A 19,996-nucleotide genomic window follows, 5' to 3' on the forward strand; every position below is an offset into this window, starting at 1 on the left:
AGAAGGAGCCAGATGCAAACTGCAATTGTAAGCCCTGACCTGGGCCACTGATGTGGAAGATGAACCGCGTGGTTGGGAAAAGGAGACAGTAATTCAGATGCACAGGAGAACTACAGTAATTCGGATGCACAGGAGAACTATGAATGTGTGCAATGTAGCTGGCAAGCAGTTGTGCATGCCTAACCTTCAATGGAGGGACTCCGGCTTCCACCAGGACACTGGTCACCGGACTCGTTCTAAAAGCTCCTGTCACTAGGCGAACGCCACAGTGGTGCACTGGGTCGAGTAAACGCAATGCTGATGGTGCTGCTGCACCATACACCAGACTCCCATAGTAAAGGCGGGATTGAACAAGGGCTCTGTAGAGCTGCAGCAGCGTTGAGCGATCTGCACCCCAGTTGGTGTTGCTCAGGCAGCAGAGGGCATTGAGGTGCTGCCAGCACTTCTGCTTAAGCTGACGAGGGTGAAGTAGCAAAGAGAATCAAGTGTCAAAAACCAGTCCTAAGAATCGATATGTCTCCACTACAGTGAGTGGATCGTCATTAAGGTGAAGTTCTGATTCTGGATGAACAGTGCGACACCGACAGAAATCCATGGCACATGACTTCGTGGCTGAAAACTGGAAGCCGTGGGCTAGACTTGTGAATGGCTCCCTGTAGGCGCCACTCAGCAACACTAGTACTGGAAGAGCAGTACGAAATGCAGAAGTCATCTGCATATAGAGCAGGTGAGACTGACGGCTCTACAGCTGCTGCTAGACCGTTAATAGCTACTAAAAATAGACACACACTCAATATGGGGCCCTGCGGAATGCCATTCTCCTGAATATGGGGGGAGGGGGGGGGGGGGGGGGGAACTATGGGAGGCACCGACTTGGACACAGAAAGTACAAGGCAACAGGAAGTTTAAGATAAAATTTGGGAGTGGCCCTGGAGACCACACTCATACAATCTGGCAAGGATATAATGTCACCAGGTCGTATTGTATGCTTTACGTAAGTCAAAATAGACAGCAACCAGATGTTGACATCTGGAAAAGGCTGCTCGGATGGCAGACTCGAGGGACACAAGATTATGAGTGGTAAAGTGACCCCGGCGGAAGCCACCCTGACATTGAGCCAGTAGGTCACATGACTCCAGGACCCAACCCAACCGCTGACACACCATACATTCCAGTAGCTTGCAAAGAAAGTCGCTGAGGCTGATGGGCCGGTAGCTATCAACATCAAGTGAGTTTGGACCGAGTTTGAGCACTGGAATGATGGTGCTCTCCCGCCATTCCAATGAAAAGACGCCATCACACCAGATCCAGTTGAAGATGACGAGATGTCGCTTGTAGTCAGACGAGAGATGTTTAATCATCTAACTGTGGATCTGATCAGGCCCAGGAGCTGTATCGGGGCAATGTGCAAGGGCTCTGAGGAGCTCCCACTCTGTAAATGGGGCGTTATATGGTTCACTGTGGTGTGTAGTGAACAAGAGGACTTTCCTTTCCATCTGCTGTTTGTGGGTGCAAAAGGCTGGGGGGTAGTTCTACAACACAGAGGCTCCAGCATAGTGGTCAGCAACTTGCTTAGCAATCACGTTTGCGCTGGTAGATAACACACCATTGTTGTTAATGCCAGGGACACCTATTGGGGTCTGGTACCAAGAAAGACATCTGATCTTCGTCCAGACTTGGGAAGGCGACGTATGGCACCCAATGGTCAACACGTACCTCTCTAAACACTCCTGTTCCAGTCGTTTTATAAGCTGGCGAACATGGGCATGGAGCCACTTAAAGGCTATTAGGTGCTCTAGGGAAGGGTGCCGCTTATGTCACTATAGAGATTGCTGATGCTCTTTAATTGTCTCAGCGACTTCCAGTGACTTCGCCGGGGGGACCCTACAGAATGAGGGATCGCATTTTCTGCCGCAGAAACGATCGTTCTAGTTACCTGCTCAATGACAACATCGATGGCACCATGCGGGGGAGGTTCAGTGGTGACAGCAGAGGTGAAGGCTTCCCAGTCTGCCTTGTTTAAATCACACTTGGATGGGCGTCCGTGGGCACGACACCAGGGGAGTGGCAGGAAGATGGGGAAGTGTTCACTACCACACAGGTCATCATGTGCTCTCCAGTGGATAGATGGGAGAAGGCCAGGACTGCAAACCGAGAGATCAATGGCCGAATATGTGCCATGTACCACACAGATATGTGTTAGGGCACCTGTATTTAAGAGGCAGAGGTCGAGTTGTGACAGTAAATTTTCGACCTCCCTACCTCAGCCAGTATGCATGGTGCCACCCAACAAGGGGTTATGCACATTAAAAATCTCCCAAGAGTAGGAAAGGTTTAGGGAGTTGATCAAGCAGTGCAGCCAATACGTTCAGGGGTACTGCACCACCTGGAGGCAGACAGTTATTTTCTGTGTCGCCCATATCCTGATAGCCACAGCTTCAAGAGGGGTTTGAAGGGACACTGGTTCACTAGATATCAAGTTCAGGACATAGACGCAACTCCACCTGACACTATCATAGTTGCTACGGTTCCTGTAATATCCCTTATAGCCACAGAGGGCAGGGGTCCGCATTGCTGGGAACCAGGTTTCCTGGAGTGCAATGCAGAAAGCAGGTGTAAAGCTTAAAAGTTGCCATAGCTCAGTCAGGTGGTGGAAAAACCGCTGCAATTCCACTGGAGGATTACGTGATCGTGAGACTGGAAGGCATGAAACACTCAATGAGGCAGTCTACGCCTCAGGGTCACCTGCTGCCACCAGATGAGTACCTGTGCGATCGACATCCATCGTCTCTGAGGGCCCAGTGAGATCTACGTCCTCAGCGGACACCAGAATAACCACCTCATCCACAGACACAGATCTTATAGGTAGTGGTGGTGTGGGTGCCACCACAGTGCTTTGGTTCTTGGAGGTCATTTCCTTTTTAAGTTTCTTTCGCTACTCCTTAGGTTTGTCTGGTTGGGAGGGCTTCACTGATTCAGTCTCAGGGACTAAGGAGAACTGTGAAGCCCTACAACCAGCTACCTGTGGCTGCTTCACCCAGTGGCAGATGTTAGCTTTGCCACTAGTGGGAACCTGGGACAGGAGTGAACCAAGAGATTCCCTCCTGGCGAGAGGAGCCGAAGAAGAATTACGCTTCTCTGGCTGAGAAATGGGGACTGATGTCCCCAATAGTTCAGGGGTGGGTGTTGCTCCTGAAGCAGGTTGTGCAGGAGCAACAGGGAGGGAAGTGCCCCCCACCATCAAGGGGTGAGGTGGAGTCTGACAGCTCTGAGAGCCAACTGTATGCAGCAGAATGGAAGATGGTAGAATCGTTGTCGTAGAGGCAACTTAGGTTGACGTCATATGCACAGGATGTGGCCTCTCATATTTTCTCTTAACCTCAATGTAGGTCAGTCGGTCCAGGGTCTTGTATTCCATTATTTTTCTTTCTTTCTGGAGAATCCTGCAGTCTGGCGAGCAAGGTGAATGGTGCTCTCCGCAGTTGACACAGATGGGAGGCGGGGCACAGGGAATATTGGGATGTGAAGGACGTCCACAATCCCAACAGATGACACTGGAAGTACAGCGGGAAGACATATAGCCGCACTTAAAGCACTGCATTGGGGGAGGGATATATGGCATTACGTCACTGCAGTAGACCATCACCTTGACCTTCTCGGGTAATGTGTCACCCTTAAAGGCCAAGAGGAAGGCACTGGTGGCAACATGATTATGGCTTGGACCCCATTGGATGTGCCGGATGAAGTGGACACCTTGCTGCTCTAAATTGGCACACAGCTCATTGTCAGATTGCAAAAGAAGGTCCCTGTGAATATGATACCCTGGACCATATTTAAGCTGTTATGAGGCATGTTGGAAACAGAAACATCCCCCAGCTTGTCACAGGCGAGTAGTGCTCGTAACTAGGCAGAGGATGCTGTTTCGATCACGACCGACCCTGAACAAATTTTGGGCAAGCCCTCCATCTCCCCAAACTTGTCCTCTAAATGCTCCACAAAAAACTGAGGTCTGATTGACAAAAAAGATTCCCCATCAACTCTCATACATACAAGGTACTGGGATGAATAAGCTTCGACGCCATCCTTAGCCTGGCGTTCCTCCCATAGTGTGGCCAGGAGGGGGAGGGGGAGGGGGAGGAGGAGAGGGGGAGGATGTGTAGTCATATTTGTTAGCATTGAAGTTAGACCTTGACTGCTGGTGTTTGACCTGCAGCAAGAGATGATGTACCATGCTTCATGGCGTGTCATCCACCCTGATGCCATCCACTCCGACCAGGGGCCCTCCCCATGGGTGCCACTCCGCCGCAGCAAAGGCCAATTGGCAGGATGGCCTTGCTGAGAGTCCCGATGCCCCAGGGTGACGGGCATCTACTCCTTGGCATATGTGGGGAGTTAACAGTGCAGGCATCAGCAGAGCACTCCCTATGTGGTTAGGGGGCTACAACCAACAGCGTACGTGGCAGCCCCACCATAACGGGCTGGCTACTGTGCTGGATATTGGGCGCAAATGAGCTAAGAAGTCCATTATCGTCGACAGTGCAGAAAGCGATACTGTACAGAGGATGGACGAAAATGCACCCTGGAGGGTGACCTCACTCAACAGCTAGAGAACGAGCAGAAGTGCAGATCCACGTTGATGAAGGATGCGAGACGTCTCAGCACATAATGGACACTATGCACCATGTAAGATGCCCTTCCCCAAATGGCTCGCTCTTCGGGAAAATTTTGAAAAATTGAGGTGAAACCCTACAGGGGAGCATCACATAAAGGCCGAAATGTGAGAGACTCCTTTTAGTCGCCTCTTATGACAGGCAGGAATACCTCAGGCCTATTCTAACCCTCGGTCCCACAGAGGGATTTACTGTAGGAGTATCTGATTTACCCCTAGTGATATATGCCTCTATATCCTTAGATTTGTCCTCTAGCCCTCCCTGCTTACCCATTCTGCACTTCCTGACGATCTCTTTTTTGAGACGTTTGTATTCTGTTTTGCCTGCTTCATTTACTGCATTTTTTATTTTCTCCTTTCATCAATTAAATTCAATATCTCTTCTGTTACTCAAGGATTTCTACTAGCCCTCGTCTTTTTACCTACTTGATCCTCTGCTGCCTTCACTATTTCACCTCCCAAAGCTACCCATCCTTCTTCTACTGTATTTCTTTCCCCCATTCTTGTCAATTGTTTCCTAATGCTATTTCTGAAACTCTGTACAACCTCTGGTTTAGTCAGTTTATCCAGGTCCCATCTCCTTAAATTCCCACCTTTTTGCAGTTTCTTCAGTTTTAATCTACAGTTCATAACCAATAAATTGTGGTCAGAGTCCACATCTACCCCTGGAAATGTCTCACAATTTAAAACCTGGTTCATAAATCTCTGTCTTACCATTATATAATCTATCTGAAATCTTCCAGTGTCTCCAGGCCTCTTCCACGTATACAACCTTCTTTCATGATCCTTGAACCAAGTGTTAGCTATGATTAAGTTATGCTCTGTGCAAAATTCTACCAGGTGGCTTACTCTTTCATTCCTCACCCCCATTCCACATTCACCTACTACTTTTCCTTCTCTCCCATTTCCTATTATCGAATTCCAGTCCCCCATGACTATTAAATTTTCATCTCCCCACACTATCTGAATGATTTCTTTTATCTCATCATACATTTCTTCAATCTCTTCATCATCTGCGGAGCTAGTTGGCGCATAAACTTTTACTACTGTGGTATGCTTGGGCTTCATGTCTATCTTGGCTACAATAATGTGTTCACTACGCTGTTCATAGTAGCTTACTTGACTCCTATTTTTTATACAATATTAAACCTACTCCTGCATTACCCCTATTTAATTTTGTATTTATAACCTTGTATTCACCTGACCAAAAGTCAGCTTCTTCCTGCCACCGAGCTTCACTAATTTCCACTGTATCTAACTTTAACATATCCATTTCCCTTTTTAAATTTTCTAACATACCTGCCCAATTAAGGTATCTGAGATTCCATGCTCCGATCCATAGAACACCAGGGATTAGCAAACACAATGTCATCATAACCATGACGGTTAAGGAAGTTGATATATCTGTCATGAAAGCAAGGAGAGTTTTTATGCAGGAAAGAGCAAGTAAACAGTTGTTAGCATCCTACTTAGACAATGAAAGAACATCACTTAGTTTCAGTATGATGGATGTAGAGGAATTATGGGCAAAGTTTAAAGTGACCGTTAATCGCACTCTAAAGAAAATCAATTCACAATGCAAGCAACTTCCACCATCACATGTTAGATCTTGCCACAGGCTAGATAATGTACAATCACTAAGAGGGTTGAAAAAATAAATAAGTTGTCAGGCCCCAGATAGAGTCTCCATTTGGTTTTACAGAAAGCTTTTTACTTAGCTCACGTTTACAATAAATAGCTCACCCAGCAAAGTCTTAAATGACTGGAAAAAAGTACAGAGTACTCACATAAGAAGGGTAAAAGGATACACCCACAAAATTACATAACAGTATCATTAACATTGGTTTGCTGCAGAATTCTTGAGAATGTCCTAAGTTTGAATCTAATAATAATAATAATAATAATAATAATAATAATAATAATAATCTGTGCCTTCTTTGACACAGAAAAAATTCTATTCACAAATTTTATTTTGAAAGCATTGTTTGTGTGAAACTCAACTTGTATTTTTCTCGAATGATATCTCGTGAACTATATACGAATGGCAACAGGTATAGAGTCCATAATAACAAATTTCCAGAAAGTGCTTGTCAGTGTCACACTAAAGACTGTCAATGAAGGTCTCAGCATACAGAATATGTTCTCAGATAAGTGAGTGGCTCGAAAAGTTGTTAAGTAATAGAGCACAGTACGTTGTCCTGGACAGCAAGTGTTCCTCAGAGAGAGAGGTATTGTCAGGAGGGCCCCAGGGAAGTGTGATAGGACCATTCTCTCTTTATATAAACTGCCTGACAGCTAGAATGAGCAGCAATTTGCAACTCTTTGTCAATGACATTGTAGAGTATGAGAAGCTGCTATCGTAAGGGGACTGTAGGAGAAAACAGGATGACTTGGATAGAATTTCTACTTGGTGCAATGAGTGGCAGCTTGCTCTCAATGTTGAAAAATGTAAGTTAGTGCATCTGGGTAAGAAAAACACTCCTGTAATGTTTGAATACAGTGTTAGTGGTCTGCTGCTGCTTGCAGGGCTCTTATGGAAGCGTACTGACAATTGCTTCTCACTGCTCCATTTGCAAATAGAACAGGAAAGGGAATGACTAACAGTGGTACAAGTATCCTCTGCCACACACACCCTATGACGGCTTGTGGAGTAAGCACAAAAATTTAGATGTATGTCACAGAAGAAGAATGGAATTCTACTATTTCCTGTCTCTAATCAAGCAAAATCATTGAAATATTCAATGTCCCATATTGTAAATAATAAGGCTGAGTGAAATTTGAGTAGGACACTTTACTGCAATTGGGTTGTTATGATGAAGGGCATTAATTTAAAAAATAATGTAAGTGTGCATAAATATATATAAATAAAGTGGAGAAAATTTTGTGGCCCCATACTTATACTCCAGGTCTCTTCTCCTGTAGTTTTCATGTATTCAACAGTTATACCTCTTGCAAGGTGAAGATAAATAAGAAATCACTTATAGAACTCAGACAATACTGACCTAAAGCATTCCAGGAAATGAATTCAACTTGATGTGTTTTGGCTCATATTCACCCACTTCCACCACTGCTATGATTGCTGTTTGACTTACAGCATGAAATAATTGGCCCAAGTGTCATCCTCAGTGACAAAACTATGCATAGAATGTATTGCAGTCTTTTTAAAAGTAATCAGTTAGAATCAAAGCTGCAAACTAGAAATGGTTGACAGTGTGGAGACTATGCCGTTTTTCATGTTGGCACAGGCAGAATTAAATATTTTGGAAAGGATGACATTTCTGTTGAGCTGAAGAACACGGTGAGTGACTGTTTTGAAAATAACTTACCATCCAGCACAATCACAGTTACAATGAAATGACCAATTTTGGCAATCGCCAGATCACAAAATACAGACCATGGTTCAATCATAACATATATAAATGATGTTTTCAAACAAAAAATGTGGTTTATACATGGTATGATTGAACCACAGCATGTATTTTATGATCTGAGAATGGACAATGCCTTCTCACTAGAAATACAAATATAAATGTGCCAGGTAGTGAGTTATTTTCATAATTAGAGCATTTAAGAGCTATAATTGGCAGCACCAAGGTTAGGAATATGGTAGGTGACTGGACTGCACACAAACCTGCCAAATTCGGCAAGAGGTTTAAAGAAAAATTTGGAAATTTGTGGTAAGGACTATGGGACAAAACTGCTGATGTCATCGGTCCCTAGGTTTACACACTACTTAATCTAACCTAAAATAACTTACACTAAGGACAACACACACACCCATGCCCGAGGGAGGACTCAAACCTCCAACGGGGGGGTAGCCGCACCAACCATGACAAGGCGCCCCTGACCATGCGGCTACCCCATGCAGAAGGTTCAAAGAGAAACAACTGCAAGTCTGCTAGCTTTAGCCAAGACATTCCCACAACTTTGCTGTTCTGGACACTGATAAAAAGCATGTAGTCAACTCACAGAATTCAGGAAACGCTGGCAAGTAAAGGGATGATGGAATTCAAGAAACGTGATGTGTGAGTGAATGAATGCCTATAATTGTTGACTGTCCAAATCATATTATGCATAGGATAGTTCCCACTACAAGGCCATGGCAGATGACTGGCCTATCCTCGTCAAACTAGATCTGGAAGGATGTGCCTATAAAATATGAATTTTTAACACAATACCCCTTGTCCAATTATCTCGTAAAAGTAAGTCAAGGATGAAAACAACTGTTGCTGTTGTTGTTGCTGCTGGTGCTGCTGCTACTCATATAGAGTTCCACTTTTGGGACCTACTACTGCCAATCATCCTTCAAGAAAAGTATGGCTATGTTTGAATTACATGCAATAGTATGTCAAGGAAAGTTGCTACGCACCATATAGCAGAGATGCTGAGTCGCAGATAGGTACAACAAAAAGACTCTCACAATTAAAGCTTTCTTCGTCAACAATGCACGCACGCGCACACACACACACACACACACACACACACACACACACACACACACACACACAGAGAGAGAGAGAGAGAGAGAGAGAGAGAGAGAGAATGCAACTCACACACACAACAGCAGTCTCAGGCAACTGAAACCACACTGTTCTTGTTATTGCTATGTTCTACCCCGGATTTTTCCATTGTTTGAATTAGTTGCCCATTTCCCAACTATTGAAAATGAAAGAAAGGGCAGGCTCCTTATTTTGGATGATGATGGTGATTAAGCAAACAAAATAAAACATTTTGTGACAGCACAGTATTAGAATTTACCCATCTGAAAAAAAAACACTAATTATCTGAAAAATAAAAAAAATGATTACTTTAGAAAAATGGAAAATCCAGGGTGGAATAATGATAATATTATATTATGAAAAGGATAGACTGCTATTCAACATGTGCCCAACACAACATTCTTCATTTTAATGACTGCTTCACTGTCTGTGCCCTCTGGATCCATCCTACCAATACCAGATTTTTTGAACTGCAGGTGAGAACTCTCCCCGCAATACATACTACATTCCCGTAACCCTCCTGGCCTCAACCTTCATAGTTATTGTCCTTCACCCACCTATCTTTCACCACCCCAGCACTACACAACCCTCTATTCCACCAACACACCCATAGTCTTCATTCCTTTCCTTTTCTACTGCCCCCCCCCCTCTCCCACTTGCCCTCTATCTAGCTGTGTATGTGTATGTCTTGTCTAATTCAGAAGAAGGCCTTTTCAGCCAAAAGCTTACTTGTTTGACAGTCTTTTTGTTGTACCTATCTGCAACTCAATATCCCCACTATATGGCGAGTATCTATCTATCCTTTTCATAATATTGTGATTATGTTAAAAAGCTTTACACATATAAAACTATTCCACATACCAAGTTAACACTTGACCTACGTCCTACTGCTGTATGAGTGATTCTAATAGGATACAAATTTCACTGAAATCATTATCATCACCTCTGTAATAAGCTGATAAACTCTGATAGTAGTTATTTGTTCACAAATGTCTGATATGAAGACCACAATTCTTGTTTAGCACTATGACTGTACTCTGTAAGTCACATTACTATGTGTGAAGGAGGGTGCTTTGAAAGCAGCTATAGTTTTCCTTTTCTTTCTGTTCCAGTCACAAATGGCATGAGGAACTGTCTGCAAGCCTCTGGACAATATATCTACTATTTCTATTGTTGTCATTTAATGAGTTGTATGTGGAAGGAAACATCCATGAAGGTACGTGTCAAAACCTGCAAAAATCTTACATATAATGTCAAAATCAGGTCACTAAAACTGAAACTTCAAGTTCACAAACTGTAAAAAAAATAAAGAAGGGTCAATCCAAATGAAGTGGTCGAATAAAAATTAAGTTGGTTGCTTGACCATTTTTAAATATTTGAATTTTTTTATACGTGGTTACCCTATAATAGAGAAGTTCAAAACAGTTTTTAAAAAATTTTACCTTTCACCTTTACTGAATAGTAACCATTTTTGTTTTTAAACGTGTGACTGTTTCAGTTTAGAGACGTTAGCAAAAATATTAATATCTCTGCACTGGGTTAAGTTACAACATTGCAACTGACATGATTGCTTTTAGAAAAGTGTCCTCTACAGCATTGTCTATTACACAAACTACCCTAAATTCAAAAATAACCAGTCAAAATGACCTCCAAAGTTTGGTATCCAAATTTTCCAAAATCCACTTTTTAGGTCCAAAAATAACAAACAAGGAGTGATTTATGAGACATTATCTTTTTTCCTATAGTTACACACCATACACTACTAGCCTCATACAGAACTTACAAATGTTTCCGTAATTTTTTATGAATTTTTGAAATTTGAAAATTTTCATTTTTTGGAAAGTTTGGGATTAGCTATCTCAGGTGGGACTGAATATAAAAATATGGTTTTTGGACAGTTTGTACACCTATATGATAGCAACGTACTGTAAAAATTTCAACATTGATATCTTGACTGTGAACAAAGATATGAATTTTTGAAAATGAGGAGATAATTCACATTAGTCTACAACTGATCTGGGCTGTTGCCTATTCATGTGTAATATTGGCGGGATATAATTAGTTATTATTGAAGTAAGGTACTGAATTATATGCAAAAAGTGGAAACATCGCTGAAATTAATATTTATATTATTTTGACATACTTAAAATAAATATTTTCAATTAACATCCTTGACTGTTCCTAAGCCTGGTGGTGAATGTTAAGACAGCTTCTGTGATACTGAATACGACCTTCCAGTTGCTGTGGTAAGTTCAAGCACTGAAAGTTTCCTTAAAACATTTTTCATTGGTATCCAAACTTTGTCACTAGTAGATTTCTTGAATGATGTTCTTGGGCCAGCAGGGTGGTAAAAATGCACAAAAACACCATTTTTTTCCAAACTCATTCTTTCAACCTCTGCAAGCCACCACTGTCCATCATACACACATGCCACTATGTCATTCAGTGTTAAAAACAGAGATGTAATTTTACTGACACAATGATCCTCATAAATTTCAGTTTCTGATGTTACACAGCATCAAACTAAGTTTTCTGCCATTTGAAGTGTTAATTTCATATGCAGAACTACTACTTTCTTGATAGGAAAATAGGTAATGCCTTAATATTCTACTTGAAAAAGACATATATGTCCTGTACTTTGAGAATTTGGTCTGTGGTTGGCCTTTGTAGGCTGGTTTTACTTACTGTACTTCACGTTTTGTTGTACCTCCTACTCTATCACATGCATTTTTACCACGGCAAGATGCAAAAAAGTGCCATTCAGCCTCCAATCCAAAGTCTACTTTGTGGTTACACAGATTTGAAAAATTATTTTTGTTCTTATACTGACTACCACTTCCATCTGAAAAGTGTATCCGCTTCTCAACCTTGGGAAAATTTTCTTTTATGTAATTTATTACATACTTTTGAAACACACGTACAGCCAAAGTGTTGTGCTCCAAGTAGTCACTTAGAATGTAAACTGAAGAACTTCATCTTTCTCATTTTTAAAGTAGAGAATACATGGATGCACTGTTGCCTGGCCATTGACCCAGTGCTAACCTTGTATTGCATCCTGAATCACAAATGCAAAATCAGCTAGCTCTATGCATTCAGTTTCATGAAGTTGTGCTTTTTTGTCCTTTAAAAACTTACTTTGGATTTTAGAAACATAGTGGTGACTTCTGAGTTTATGTAAGTTATCAATTAAAGATTCTAAGTACTCTTCCAGAGATTTAACCAGCGTTATCATTTCTGCCCTGTCAGTTGTGACCCACTGTTTGAAGGTAATACTGTCTGGCATTTCCTTGTCATATTTGTGAAACAATTCAATAAATACTAACAAAGAGATAGAGGGGTTGGCCAGTACTTACCTCAGCTCAGTACAGCCGATAGATACACAAAACAGAACAGAAAATTTACATTCCTAGCTTTCGGAACTTTGTTCCTTCATCAGGGAGGAGAGAGGGGAAAGAAAGGGAAGAACGGAAAGTGGATTCAGTTACTCACAACCCAGGTTATGAAGCAACAGGGAAATGAAAACAGGGAGGGTAGCAAGGATGGAGGCATGGTTGTCACAGGGAAGCCAAAGATATTCTACTGTAAGTACTGTGCAGCTTCAAACAAAAAAGGATGCATACAGAAGTAAAGAGGTATATAGTATAAAGATAAACACAACTATGTAGGATGAAAAGATGCGTGAATGGCTAAAGAGGAGAGGGAAAAGGGAGAAGACTGAAGAGTAAATGGGAGTGAGATTGTTAAACATAGGTTCAGTCCAGGGGGATGGCGGGATGAAAGGATGTGTTGGAGCGCAAGTTCTGAGGGACTGGTGTAGGGTGGGAGAAACCAAATGGCACATACGGTGTAGCAGGTTCGTAGGTCCCTAGAATTATGCTGGAGGGCATGCTCTGCTACTGGGTATTGGACATCGCCTAGGCGGACAGTTCGTCTGTGTCCGTTCATGCGCTCAGCCAGTTTAGTTGTTGTCATACCGATGTAAAAGGCTGTGCAGTGCAGGCATGTCAGTTGATAAATGACATGTGTTGTTTCACATGTGGCCCTGCCTTGAATTGTGTGTGTTTTACCAGTAGCGGGGCTGGAGTAGGTGGTTGTGGGGGGATGCATAGGGCAGGTTTTGCAGCGGGGTCGGTTAAAGGGGTAGGAACCGCTGGGTAGAGAAGGTAGTCTGGGAATATTGTAGGGTTTGACAATGATGTTACGGAGGTTTGGGGGGCAACGAAAGGCACCTCTGGGTGGTGTGGGGAGAATTTTGTCAAGGGATGATCTCATTTCAGGGGTTGACTTGAGAAAGTCATATCCCTGGTGGAGTAATTTGTTGATGTATTCGAGGCCAGGATAATATTGGGTGACAAGGGGGATGCTTCTGTGTGGTGTGGGGATAGGAACATTGTTGTTGGACAGGGAGGAATGTATTGCTCGGGAGATCTGTTTGTGGACAAGGTCTGCAGGATAGTTGTGGGAGAGGAAAGCACTGGTCAGGTTATTGGTGTAATTGTTGAGGGATTCGTCACTGGAGCAGATACGTTTGCCACGAATACCTAGGCTGTAGGGAAGGGAGCATTTGATTCCACATCAGGGACACATACAGCACATAAGCGTACAGGCCGACCTCATCTGGTGACGGACAGAGACTGCTGACAATTAAAGAGTGCCGTAATGTGTAATAGGCAGACATATATCCAGACCAACACACAGGAATTCCAAACAGCATCAGGGTCCACTGTAAGTACATGACAGTTAGGCAGGAGGTGAGAAAACTTGGATTTCATGGTCGAGCGGCTGCTCATAAGCCACACATCATGCCAGTAAATGCAAAACGACACCTCATTTGGTGTAAGGAGTGTAAACATAGGATGATTGAGCAGTGGAAAAACGTTGTGTGGAGTAACGAATCACGGTACACAATGTGGCGATCCGATGGCAGGGTGTGGGTATGGTGAATACCCGGTGAACGTTATCTGCCAGCGTGTGTAGTGCTAGCAGTAAAATTCGGAGGCAATGATGTTATGGTGTGGTCGTGGTTTTCATGGAGGGGGCTTGCACCCTTTGTTTTTTTGCATGGCACTATCACAGAACAGGCTACATTGATGTATTAAGCACCTTCTTGCTTCCCACTGTTGAAGAGCAATTCGGGGATGGTGAGTGCACCTTCCAACATGATCGAGCACCTGTTCATGATGCATGGCTTGCGGCAGAGTGGTTACACGACAATGACACCCCTGTAATGGACTGGCCTGCACAGACTCCTGAATCCTACAGAACACCTTTGGGATGTTTTGAAACGGCAACTTCGTGCCAGGTCTCACTGACTGACATTGACACCTTTCCTAAGTGTAGCACTCCGTGAAGAATGGGTTGCCATTCCCCAAGAAACCTTCCAGTATCTGACTGAATGTATGCCTGTGAGAGTGGAAGCTGTCATCAAGGCTAGGGTGAGCCAACACCACATTTAATTCCAGCATTACTGATGGAGAGCACCACAAACTTGTGAGTCATTTTCAGCCAGGTGTCCGGATACTTTCGATCACATAGTGTAGTTTCCTAGCACAACGGATTTGCATTATCATTTCAAAGGGGTGTGTTAAACGTAATTTGTCTTTGCTGAACATCCCATATCCAGTAGCCAACAACAACAACTCACCCTTAGAAACCTAATGGTTTTACATCATGTTCCCAAAGGGAAGAGACCCAATGGTCTCGAAGAGACTGAAATTGTTAGATATTCATAAAGTCTTCCACGATTCTATTTTACCATTTTTAAAGACTTAATGACTTTTTAATTCAGCTTGTTATTTAATACCAAGGTATCTGTTTTTCACCATACATATTTTATTGTACTTCATTTAAATTTTTTTATTTCATTTTAGCTTTATATTTACTGTCATTTTTTTTTCTTTTATTAGTGCTTTTCTGAATTTTAGTTTTATTGTACTGCACTTGTGACTACAAGCCTTTCTGTTTATAACTCCACTCACAGTTTTTGATCTTATACATCCTGAACTATGTATACTTGCATTTTTATTGTAATGTGGTTTGCATTTGTTTGTTAATTTGTTCATTATTATTTTGTGATTTTTTGCTGTTACTGCACTGCACCCCCACCCTCCACCCACTTCCCCACTTCCAGCGATGCTTAGTGCCTGTCATTACTACTTGCCCAATACTTTGCTGATGCTCTTAACATGCATATGGATGCTCTGTGCAGATGGGACTCCAGCAGCGTTTTAGTCTGGGGGCATATTTTCAGTTTGTGTGCATGTCCTTTTCTGTGCTGCTATGACTGTTCTCACAAACACTCATGAGGTAACTCTCTTATTATTATTATTATTATTATTATTATTATTACATACATGATCATAGATCAAATTTGGTGAGGTAGTGTGTAACTGGCATGCTTAGTTGAGCAACTCTTCTGCAATCCAAACTGTGGTTTACTGGGGATATTATCGTTGCACAAGTGGCAAAAATACATGACCATCACAAAGTTTTGGCTAATGATGTCAGTAGTGAAACCGGTTGGTAGTTAGTGATGATCTCTCCTATCACCTTTTTTTGTAGACTGCTTTAACATTAGCACGTTTCAACATCTCTGGAAAAATGACCTAAGATAATGATGCATTATGTATTTCAGAAGAAACATTGTTTATTATGTGGGGCCAAGTCTTTAGTACTTCGTTGGAAAACCCATCAAATCTAGACGAGTTTTTATTTTTGAGAGAATATATAATTTTCTTATTTTCAGAAGGAGAAGTGGGTGAGATGGCCACATGTACGAGATGTTTGTTCAGTACTCTCTCTTTATTTTTCTTCTTGAAGTGTCTGTCCCTATATTTCCTACTACATTTAAGAAATGATTATTAAACAAGTCTGCTACCTGTGACTGATCATTTACAGTCCTCCCATTTACATTACCAGTGGTGTTATCCTGCAGCAGTCCTTGGATCAATGTTGTGTTTAATGTCAATCAGATATCTTTTGAGTGAAATTTCAAATGGAGAAGTTGTGAGGCTATTTTCTTTTCTGACAACTGCCACAGCAGAGAACTTAATTTATTTCAGTATGCGTAATGCAACAGATACCGAAGAGGCAAAACAAGCCTTGCCAATGTTATTTGCAGATATGATGCAACTATGGCCATGATTAGTCTTATTTCTAATCTCTGAGCTCATTCTCAGATAATTTTGAAAAATTTCATTCCATTTGTCCACATAACACCTAAAAATTACCCCAATGAAGAAGATACTCTTGTACACAATCCCATTTTTTCCAATTGCAGCTAATGAAAAAAATGAAGGAAGATTAAAATGTTACATACCGTTGACAAAAAGGACATTCGACACAGAGCACTAGCTCAGATTTAGGAAAGATGATGAAAGAAATCTACCACGCTCTCTCGAAGAAATCATCCTGGCATTCACCTTCGCTCTAGAACACTACAGAGGGGAAAATATTACACTGTTCCAAAATCGTCGTCAATTTTACTACTCGATACATTATTCAAATAAAGTCCTAATTTATAGTTCATATAGTAGCTAATTACAATTGTAAGGCCTGCAGTGGTGTTTCACACACAAATTATGTACAAAATGTTCTGTTTTATACTCTATACTGACAATACCAGATTGCCGAGAACTGCAAATTGGTACTAACTGTATTTGTAAATCTTACGTGGGTTTAAATCAAACAATGGAAAGTCCAGGATGGAATGTAACAATACCAGAGAAGTAAAGTTGCTACTCACTATATAGCGGAGATGCTGAGTCGCGATAGGCACAATAAAAAGATTCATACATTCATAGCTTTCGGCCATTAAGGCCTTTGTCAGCAGTAGACACACATACACCACTCACACACACACTCACACAAATGCAACTTGCACACATGTCTGCAGTCTCAGAGAGCTGAAACTATTTGTGCCTATTACGACTCAGTATCTCCGCTGTATGGTGAGTAGCAACTTTCCTTCTCTGGTATTGTTACATGGGTTTAGTAATAGAGGGTTAGTACATTTAGAGAAATCACTGAAATCCTTCCACAATGTGCACTGGAGTGTTACAAAGTACCTCATGTTCAATTTAGAGACCCACAGAGTTATAACAGTATGATTTCTACTAAAGCTTTATTTTAAAACAACCATATTTAAGAATAGCTGATCATTTATATATAAAGATTTTACTGCTTGTTGACAAAATCTATCCAGCAGTATAGGCCCTGTCATATAAATCTCTTCACAAGGCTTAAAAAACTGACTGCACAACGCATAGGACATTATTTTGGCATAAAAATAATAGGTTGCAAGTATTTTGCACTGATAACTTCTGCTACAATAGGTTTGACCGTTTAAAATACACCCGTACATAGGATACGATTGTGACCTATTTGTCACCTCATTATGCAAACTGATCTGTACAGATACGGTATAATGGAATTAAAATTGCAAGTGAAACAGGTACTCACAATATAGAGAGAATTCATTTAGCAACTAACATATTTAGAAGAAATCGATACACTGAATTTCATAGCTCCATATCTAGCTTTAATATGCTATAGGCCTGAAACTGTAATATTATACAGTAGTGTGTGAAGATATTAAAAATTTTAATATACAAAGGCTACAATGAGGAAGCGAAAAAATGGTCATTTAGTACGCATGTCAGACAATCCATCAAAAGTTATCACAAGGAAAATGATTATCAGCATTCATTTTTCATTCATTCACAAACGTGTTTCGTAAATCCCATCATGCAGGAGAGCCTTCAGCGACTGGGAAGCTTTATTTGTACATAGTAGTACTGAAATACGAACTTCAGCACTTGTCATGACAGCAGTAAGCGGTCTAATTGAAATGCATTATCGTGGATCTTTCTGTTTGTGTTGCTTATATTGTTTGTTGCCTAGTCGCGTGAATTCTTACAAGACAACATCTTAGCACAACGGTGTGATTCGTATTTTGAACGGAATATTTTCTGCAAGTTGTGGCTGATATCAAATAGTCACTTTAATAATTCTTACGAGAGAGAAATAAAAGTTTGATACCTTTTTTCACTGTTTGCCATTCTTCAGTAGCTACAAAATCATCGTCTTCTTCATCTTTCACTACCACACTCTTCATTCGCACGGTTGCAAATTGTCCGATGACGGCTTCGACGAAAAACAGCACAGCAAACACGACACATAACCTCATAATGGAATACTGATTACGAACAAGTTACAAACAGAAATTTTCACATTGGTTCAACAGCAAAACCTGAGGCGTGTGTATTCGTCACTCGTGTTGGTTATATTTACTCAGGAAAGACAGCGTAAACATCGAATCAGATTTTTCCACGTGTATCAAGGGGAAAATGATGTACGATTGTGATTACTTACGAAACCATACGCAACCAAAATTTAATTCAAAACTAAAAATTGTTTCTCAGCACGGAATAATCTCTGAACCGAGACAAGAAAATTCGCATGCTTATATTCCTTTTAGGGAAAAATGTGATATTATTTCACACTGTCCTGGCAATTTTATCTATATCATATATACAATTTCGAATTTGAAAAATCTATGCACTACAAATACTTTATTGGAAACTCTTGCTCTCATAATATATACCGTAAACGAGGAGACAAACTGAAAGGTCGGCTCGTCTCAAGTTATCTACATGAACATTTTTAATAATTAAAGTTAAAAGGGGAAATATCATACAGGGGGTATAAAACTCATAACATAAGTACGCAGCAACAAGCGTAACTCGATGTGTTGCACCTGCAATAATGTCTTTCGTTCTCATTAGTGAAGCATACAACTGTTTGTATATGTAGATTGTTTGAGTCTAGAAATAACGTTGTTTGAACAGAGGTAATAATTAACAGTCGTCAAATGAGCTCGTTATTGGCAGTTTTATTTCAAGTCTTATTCCAATCTTCGCTCTCCAAAACTTGCATTTATATTTTGTGATGTACAAGCATGAACTATCGTCATGACAAGTGTAGCCAACCTGATCCGGACGATGTGCATCCAAACGATGCCTTTTGAATCTAGTCTTTGTTTCCGATTTTTAGTCAGGTCGACTAATACTTGACGGGAAGGAACGCCGAAACATCCCACAAAATGTTTCAAATGGCGTCATTCGAACAAGCTATCAACGGAGTGAAGGACAGTCAAGGTTTCTCTACATGAAAGTTTTGATGTTGACGGCGGAGACGGTGTCGTCGTCTGTTAACATCGGAAGTCAACTCGATTTTGCAACGCTCACTCAATATATAAAAGTGGAATTTGTGCTTTCTTGTAATCTTAGTCTTTATTTTATTATTTTGCTTCGTTTTTGTGACACATAACGACTTGAATATTTCTTCCATTAAGGATGATTCATACTTGACGCAACAGAATGTCACGTCAAAACAAACCACTTTAAATTTCAAATGGCGGCATTCACACATGCTATCAACGCCACAGAACGCAAAGGAACGTCACTCAAGGTTTCTCGGTAAGGAAGTTTTGACCTTGACGTTGATGAGGGAAATGGGTTACCGAAAGTTAACCTATTTTCGCCATTCTCACCCATATTACAGTACTGGATTTTCTGCTGTTGGGCCTTCTTAGCCTTTATTTTATTATTTTGATTCGTTTTCGTAGTGAATTGCAAACTTACCATGATGACATGAATATTTTGTTCACTGAGTGCTCCTCCAAAAGAGAGGTCAGGTATCTAGAAGCGAAAATTTGTTTTACAATAACTAAACTGTGTTGATGCCAACACTACATGTAAAACGAAGAACATAAATTGATGAATCAATTATTAAATAATCTTTTGTTAAGTGTAAAAGTCAGCTGTAC

General features: G+C 41.2%; 1 protein-coding gene across 1 annotated transcript in view; it reads right to left on the bottom strand.

The window, feature by feature from the left end:
• The window catches only part of LOC126175060 (nucleotide exchange factor SIL1), an 86,856-nt gene extending 67,731 nt beyond the window's left edge, over positions 1-19,125 (bottom strand). Inside the window, exon 1 of the mRNA XM_049921578.1 lies at positions 18,208-19,125. Within this exon, the coding sequence (XP_049777535.1) occupies positions 18,208-18,355 (148 nt within the window). The 5' untranslated portion in view covers positions 18,356-19,125. The remainder of the gene's footprint in view (positions 1-18,207) is intronic.
• Between the last annotated feature and the right edge of the window lie 871 nt (positions 19,126-19,996).

Source organism: Schistocerca cancellata, chromosome 3 (assembly GCF_023864275.1).
Source record: "Schistocerca cancellata isolate TAMUIC-IGC-003103 chromosome 3, iqSchCanc2.1, whole genome shotgun sequence".
Lineage (NCBI taxonomy): Eukaryota > Metazoa > Arthropoda > Insecta > Orthoptera > Acrididae > Schistocerca > Schistocerca cancellata.